Raw genomic sequence first — 7,805 nt, forward strand, 5'->3', positions numbered from 1 at the left:
CCGCCGCTGCGCCGCGATTTCGATTTCGCTCGCAGATCACCGCTAGTATCTTTATACAACCGCCTTGCTTTACCGCTCATCACCGCTTTTCGTTAGCTTAATTGCTATATCGCCGCTTTCGCCGAGCTAAACTCTGTGCGCGCTCACGGTATTTTGCCTGAAAAGGAAACTTGTGTAAATAACTGTACATATATTGAACATTAAACTTTGTATTTCTGTACTTGCTGTTCCTCTCCGTTTCCTTTGTGGTCGTCCTCTACCGCGCGCTATCTCGCGCTACCGAGCGCTCTCGAACATTTTGGTCCTTCGAGCCGGATCATACCGGCACCCGCGAATTCGGGAGTGCTTCCGCAAAGAACGACCGCAGCATTGAGCATGGACCAGAGCGCCTTGCTGAGCAGCCAGCACGACATCCACGGCCGCATCTCCCGTTCCATGGACAACCTCCGGAAGCTGGGTGCAGATAAGCTCACCCTCGACGCTGTGAGCACCCGCATTCGCATTCTCGACGACCTGTGGGCAAAATTCGAGTCAAACCATGACCTCATTCGGCATGTTACGGGCAACTCTACAACGAGAGTGAGTACGCAAAAACAGATTTTGTCGACACTGTTGAGAACACTTACGTGCATCAGCATAGTCTACTTACCGGTCTCGCGAACAAACTGAAACCCGCGATGCCCAGAGTGCCAGCTGGGCCGGTGCAGAACAACGAACACTCTCCTAAGACCTCGTTGCCCCGCATTACGCTGCGCGATTTCTCAGGCGCGTACGAAGACTGGCCGTCGTTTCGTGACCTCTTCCAGTCGGTCATCGGCAAAAACTTCGCCATCTTAAACGTCGAGCGCTTCCATTATTTTCGGTCGTGCGTGAAAGGCACAGCTGAAAAATTAATTCGATCATTAAACGTAACCGGAGATAATTACGAACGCGCATGGGCGATCTTAGACAAGCATTACGAAAACAAAAGGGAGTTGATACGCTCCAACTTTGCAACGTTCACCGCCATCGCAAAGATGAAGGGAGATACCGCCGATGAACTTAGCCAAATTTCCAACGCCGCGACGGCCGCTGTTAACGCGCAGGAGAGCATCGGCCGGCCTATCGAGTCCCACGGGATGGACCTCTTCAACCACCTCGTAGTTGAGCTCTTTGATCCGCGTACGCGTCTCGAGTGGGAGTCCTCCATCTGCGACTCCATCAATCCACCGGATCACACGGCACTCACAGACTTTATGACCAAGCGCATACTAACACTTAATGCCGCGAAACCGAAACCCGCGTCGAAAGCCACAGAGACACGATCCGCAAAAACTCACGCCGCGAAACGTAGCTTCGATCCACAGTGCGCGTTGTGCAAGGGAAAGCACACCCTAATGACGTGCAACAATTTCAAGGCCAAGCCGGCCAACGAGCGTAAATTCTTCGTCGAGACTAATCGGCTGTGCTACAACTGCCTCGGTAATCACATGATCGCAAAGTGCCAATCGTCAAAAACGTGCCTGACGTGCAAATCTAGGCACCACACAATGCTCCACGAGGCTCAAGTCCCCGCACCGAAACCCGTGGAGCTGACTCCCGCAGAAGTCAGCGCACTATCCGCAGTGCGTCAAGACGAAGATAGCAAGGCCGTTCTTCTGGCAACCGCGCGGGTGATGGTCGCCGACCGCCTTGGAGATCCTCACGCCGTGAGAGCTCTAATCGATCAGGGATTTGAAGTATCGATTATCTCCGAATCTCTGGCTCAGCAGCTCCGCCTTAAACGATCGTACTCCGCCGTGTCAATCTTCGGGATCGGCAGCTCAAAATCGGGATCGACCCGCGGGAAGGTGACGATGAGCATCACCTCCATCACGACCGGGTCCACAATCTCCGCCGTCGCGTTTGTTCTGCCGCGTCTTTCGCTGTATCAGGGCTCGACTACGAGGCGCGCTCCAGCGTGGCCACACATTCAGGGACTTCCTCTGGCCGACCCGCAGTTCCTGGATAACGATCCAGTCGAGATACTCCTCGGAGCGGAAGTCTGCTTCATCATCTTCGAGGACGGTATCCGCAAAGGCGGGCCTGAAGCGCCCATAGCGCAGAAGACGGCCCTCGGTTGGATCCTCTCGGGGGGCTGTGGTGCAACAGAAGGGCACCGCAGTTCACTTCAATGCACTGCCGACCACGAGCTAGTCGATCTAGTGCGCCGCTTCTGGGAGCAGGAAACCGACGTCTCCGCTCCCGCCGCTCTCACGCCCGAAGAGGAAGAATGCGAGGAGATCTTCGTGCGCACCCACGAACGTACGGCCACCGGACGGTACGTCGTGAGACTCCCGTTCCGGAAAATTCCAACGAGCCTGGTTGAGACTCGCAAGCCGGCGGAGCGCCTGCTGTCCACCATGGAGCGACGATGCGACCAGGACTCGCGGTTAGGTGAGCTCTACCGAGCCTTCATGCAAGAGTATAAAGACCTGCAACATATGACGGAGGTGAGCACCACCGAAGACAACACCACCGGGAAGTGCTACTTACCACACCACGGAGTATTCAAGGAGGCCAGCTCCACCACCAAGCTCAAAGTGGTGTTCAACGGGTCGCAACGCACGAGGTCCGGTGAATCGTTGAACGCTCACTTACACGTTGGAGCTAATCTCTTGCCCGCGCTCGCCGACGTAATCTCGCGTTGGCGCCGGTACCGCGTAGCACTCGTGTCGGACATCAAACAGATGTATCGCCAAATCCTGGTGCACCCTGAAGACCGCGGATTCCAGCAAATCCTATGGAGACGAAAGGTGACCGAGCTACTGCGCGAACTACTCCTGAACACGGTGACGTACGGCCTCGCGTGTTCACCGTTTCTCGCGATCCGGTCACTTATTCAGTTAGCTAACGACGAAAAAACGCGATATCCGCAGGGCGCCGTCGCACTGCTCGAGGACCGTTACGTCGACGACGTCCAGACAGGGACGGACACAATACCCGGCGCGATCGCGTTGCAAACTGAACTTCGCGAACTTTGCATGGCGGGCGGGTTTCCGCTTCGGAAGTGGTCGTCCAATTGCGAGGAAGCTTTAGAAGGCATTCCCCGGGAACACCGTCTGTTTCAAGAACCGCACTCTTGGCAGAACGAAAGTCAGACCACGTTAGGTCTCCTTTGGTACCCGAGCGCGCACGATAACTCAGTACACGAAACGACACGTCCTCGCGGAAACCGCACGTCTCTTCGACCCACTGGGATGGCTCGCTCCGGTCATAATCCGCGCCAAGATATTAATTCAGTCTGCATGGCTGCAGCAGCTGGATTGGGATACTCCGCTCCCTTCCGCCGACGCTCACCGCTGGGAGCTCCTCTTCAAGGAACTCCCTTTGCTCGAAGGCCTCCGCGTGAATCGCTGGCTCGGCACTGGCACCGAGAACCAGTACTTGGAAATACACGGCTTCGCCGACGCATCCGAACGAGGATATGCCGCAGTCGTGTACCTCCGCGTCTCCTCAGACAACTTCCAGGCTGTACACATCCTGGCCGCCAAGAGCAAAGTGGCACCGGTGAAGCAAGTGACACTGGCGCGCCTCGAACTGTGTGCCGCCGCGTCACTTTCGAATCTCGCAAAGCACTATCGCAACACTTTAAGTCTGTCCACAGTACCTGTCTTCCTCTGGTCAGACTCTAAAACCACACTGCAGTGGATCCGAGGGCACTCTTCCCGCTGGAAGACCTTCGTCGCAAACCGCGTGGCTCACATCCAGACGCAGATTCCGGCGCTCAATGGCGACACGTCCCAGGGCGGGACAATCCAGCCGACTGCGCCTCGAGGGGGATCGCACCAAGTGAGCTACTGCACCATCCCTTGTGGTGGACGGGTCCAGCCTGTCTCCAGGAGGACCCCTCTCACTGGCCGAACGAGGACTCCAAACTACCCGCAGACCAGATGCCCGAACAGCGAGTCGTGGTGCAAGCAGCCACTGAGAAGGTTGAAGTCGAGCCTGACATGCTACTCAGGTTCTCATCCCTGCACCGGCTACTGAGAGTCACGGCTTGGTGCTCTCGATGGCGACACTCCGTCGCCCGCACGACGCTCACGCTTCAACCTGACGAGATAGATGAGGCACTGTTTCTGTGGCTCCGCGTGGTGCAAGGGTTGCACTACGCTGCCGAAGTCACCGCAGTCGCCTTCAACCGCACTGTACCACTGAGGAGCTCACTGGTGCACTTAAATCCATTCCTGGACGACCACGGCGTGTTACGAGCAGGAGGACGCCTGAAGCACGCTCCGCTACCTCACGATGAGAAGCACCCAATGATCGTCCCACCATCTTTATGGCTCACTCGATTACTGATCGACTCCTGCCACCGTCGAACGCTGCACGGGGGAGTGCAGCTCACTCTCGGGCTCCTCCGCCTTTGATTCTGGATCCCTCGAGGTCGGACCGTGGTCAAACAGATGCTGCATCGGTGCGTCACGTGCACGCGATGGTGAGCGGCCACACCGCAGCCGCCCATGGGAAATCTTCCTCGAGGACGAGTCACACCAGCGCGCCCGTTCCTCCGGACCGGCTTGGACTACGCCGGCCCCATTCTCATCCGCACGAGCCGGGGACGAGGGCACAAGGCCCACAAGGCCTTCATCGCCGTGTTCGTCTACCTCAGCTCCAAGGCAGTGCATCTCGACGGGGTCTCCGACTATACGACGGATGCATTTCTAGCTGCATTCCGTCGCTTCACAGCACGTCGAGGCCTCTGCAAGGAGATTTACTTGGACTGCGGCACCAATTTCGTCGGGGCTGACCGAGTTCTCCAAGACATGTTCCGCGCGTCATCCGCCGACGGCCGTCGCATCGCTTATTCTGTCACCTTCGAAGGTGTGAAATGGCACTTTAATCCGCCTGCCGCACCACACTTCGGCGGACTTTGGGAGGCAGCGGTGAAATCCACGAAACATCACCTGCGACGAGTGATCGGAGAGAGCACACTCACGTTCGAGGAAATGTCCACGTTCCTCGCACAAGTCGAAGCCTGCCTGAATTCACGACCGCTGCAGGCTTTATCTGACGACCCGGACGATATTTCCGCACTCACTCCGGAGCATTTCCTGATCGGCTCCCCGCTGCTGGCCGTGCCCGAGCCTTTACTCGAAGAGACTGCCGACGGCACGCTATCCCGGTGGCAGCACATTCAGAAAATGCGCGATCACTTCTGGTCTCGATGGTCACGGGAATATATCCACGGGATGACAGCCCGGCCGAAGTGGCACAAAACCGAGGACGTCCCGGACGTGGGAGCCTTGTGCCTCGTACGCTCCGAGAACACTCCGCCGAGTCGATGGCCTCTCGCCCGGATCGTGAGACTGCACCCAGGGGACGACGGCGTGGTCCGCGTTGTAAAGATTCGGACAGCCACCTCAGAGCTCGTGCGCCCGCTGTGCAAGCTCGTGCTACTTCCCTGGATCAAGGACCAGCCGCCGCCGACGCGACGGATGCGTGAGCCACTCGACATTCACGATTGTTTGATTGTCGGTCTCGGCCCTCAGCCTATGTTTAATCGTTGTTATCGGCCCTCAGCCCATGCTCAATTGTCTTTGTCGGCCCTCCGCAAATGTTTAATTATCTTCGTTGGCCTTCTGCCACTATTCACAGTTCACGTCGTAAAATTACTTTTGCGCATCACTTTCACATACCACGAACTCGCGTTACGCATGTATCGCGAATATTTATGTGTCTTGCTCGGGATCGTCGCACGTTATAACACTGCGCAGGCGCGCCACGCCGCTGGCGCTCGCCTGCACCACGCGCTGAAATCGCGTTCAGTGAAATCGATCGCATATCGATTCTGTCGACCGCGACGTCAGGCGCCTCATCTAGCGAGCCATCGAACACACCGTCCTGTTTCGTCAAGCATGACGATGCGGGCGGGATGTTTGAGATCGCAAACTTTAGCATCGCGACGAAGTCGCGTTCGGCTGCATGTCTGCACATGCATGCCTGCAGTAAATTCAGTAAAGTAATATTCGCGTGAAATGCCGTTCAAGAATTGTCACGGAAATATTCGGTATAGCATGGATCTTTCGGGATCAACTTTCCAGAAACTTTAACTTTGTTATCAATAATAAAGTCACACAACAATGCTAGAACAAAGGAACGATCCATGCTATACACAAAGCACTCGAAAACAGGTGACGACCCCGTCGGGTTCTTTCCGCCTTATTAGGGAGGAAAGTGACCATTTTCGTCTCTGTTATTTTATTTTAACAACGTTTGTTTGATAGCAATACTCTGCAAAGGTTTAGCTGCACCATCAGTACAATCTGAATGTCGGTACAACGATGAATGGATTTCATGCAAATATCCATGCAGTTCCACCAAGAACAAGAGCAACATTGTCATGTGCAAACAGTTATCGACCTAAAACTAATCAACATCTACTGTCCGGACAAGGAACGAAAACGTGAGATGTAAAGCGAATGGTGAATGGGAACCAGAACCTATGCGATGTGTTCCAGGTCCGCTCACGATAAATATTTACATAAATAGTTATATTTATGGAAAAAATACAAGAGACCTTCTTTGTAGATCGTACAATTTTCTACAAAAATGTGTATTGATTATTTTATAATTTTTTATAGTCAATATGATACAAAATTTATATAAGAAGCAAAAACAAGTTTTATAAAATTTATCAAACTTTAACTTTGAATATCTTTTGAACAGTTGAATTTATGAAAAAATGATGAGATCTTTTTTGTAGAGCGGTAAATTTACTACAGAAAATCTATGTGGCGCAATGCTGTATTACTGTTTGTTAGATAATTATAAAATTTTTTTTTATTTTACTAAATAAAAAATAAGAAAATTACGATAAGCGACCTGTTAATATTAATATTAAAGGCTAAAATTTTAACAAGTATCTTATTTTACCTTCCTGGAAGTATATATGCTATTCGTAAAATGAAAAAAAAGTTGCCCCAAAATGACACACCCTAGTGCACAGGTAATTGTCGCATTGCTTATAACTTATAATTAGGAACATAATTTTGCTGTATAAGGTGAGTTGCTAGAAATAATTTTCACCTCAAAGCAGTTATTCTGTCATTGAAGCACATTAATTTATAATCAATTAAATGCATATTACTTTCATATCAAAATTTGTTTTTCTCGATTGTCATCAACAAGATTCACTCTTTATCTATACATTTCTCTCGATTACTGTAATATATTTATATTTTCCTTTTTTATATAAGTTAAAACTAGCAAAGAATTCTGCGTTCCATGTAGTCGTTTTTCTGAGAGATATGTCCTTACAAACACTTAAAACAAAAATTCGTATTTTTTAAAAGAAAAATCAAACAATTGATTACGCACCGAAGTTGTGATTTTCATATGAAGAAAAGATATATAGCACCGATATATTAAGGCTGTATTTTGATATTTACTGCAATTACTGAAAATCTATAGTTTACGTCACATGTGTTATAGATTTTCAGTACTGGCAGTTTAGTACAATGAATTTTGAAACGCAGCCTATAATGTCAAACTATTGACAAACGTCGAGAATCGTAAATTTAATGGACTTTCGATTTCACTATCCACATTAACCACACAAAATTTCAGTTTTGATTATATTTCCAAATCACTTTAAAATTTTATTACAAATATAATTATGTTCAACGTTTTTATTGTTTTTACATTTTTGATACTTCTATATTTGCAAAAATAGAACATTTAAACATCTTATATTTTAACATAATAAATCTCTCTTTCTCTCTCTCTCTCTCTCTCTCTCTCTCTCTTTCTCTCTCTCTTTCTCTATCTCTCTTATCTGACTAACA

General features: G+C 50.8%; 3 protein-coding genes across 3 annotated transcripts; 2 read left to right on the top strand and 1 right to left on the bottom strand.

Moving 5' to 3' along the window:
• Window positions 1-240: 240 nt before the first annotated feature.
• Window positions 241-818, bottom strand: LOC143898907 (uncharacterized). The gene is made up of 2 exons (XM_077408702.1): window positions 650-818; window positions 241-513 (listed from the first exon to the last, which is right to left on the bottom strand). Exons 1-2 carry the CDS (start codon window positions 812-814, stop codon window positions 277-279), a joined length of 402 nt encoding a protein of 133 aa, XP_077264828.1. The 5' UTR covers window positions 815-818; the 3' UTR covers window positions 241-276.
• A 198-nt stretch (window positions 819-1,016) lies between these two features.
• LOC143898903 (uncharacterized) lies at window positions 1,017-3,814 on the top strand. The gene is made up of 3 exons (XM_077408700.1): window positions 1,017-3,164; window positions 3,262-3,537; window positions 3,626-3,814. Exons 1-3 carry the CDS (start codon window positions 1,017-1,019, stop codon window positions 3,812-3,814), a joined length of 2,613 nt encoding a protein of 870 aa, XP_077264826.1.
• Window positions 3,815-4,481: 667 nt separating this feature from the next.
• LOC143898904 (uncharacterized) lies at window positions 4,482-6,385 on the top strand. Its single transcript, XM_077408701.1, has 2 exons — window positions 4,482-5,460; window positions 6,246-6,385. The coding sequence occupies exons 1-2, from the start codon at window positions 4,482-4,484 to the stop codon at window positions 6,383-6,385; spliced, it is 1,119 nt and encodes a 372-aa protein (XP_077264827.1).
• Window positions 6,386-7,805: the final 1,420 nt, after the last annotated feature.

The sequence above is a fragment of the Temnothorax americanus genome, unplaced genomic scaffold (genome assembly GCF_048541705.1).
Source record: "Temnothorax americanus isolate GAGA-0224 unplaced genomic scaffold, ASM4854170v1 Scaffold247, whole genome shotgun sequence".
Lineage (NCBI taxonomy): Eukaryota > Metazoa > Arthropoda > Insecta > Hymenoptera > Formicidae > Temnothorax > Temnothorax americanus.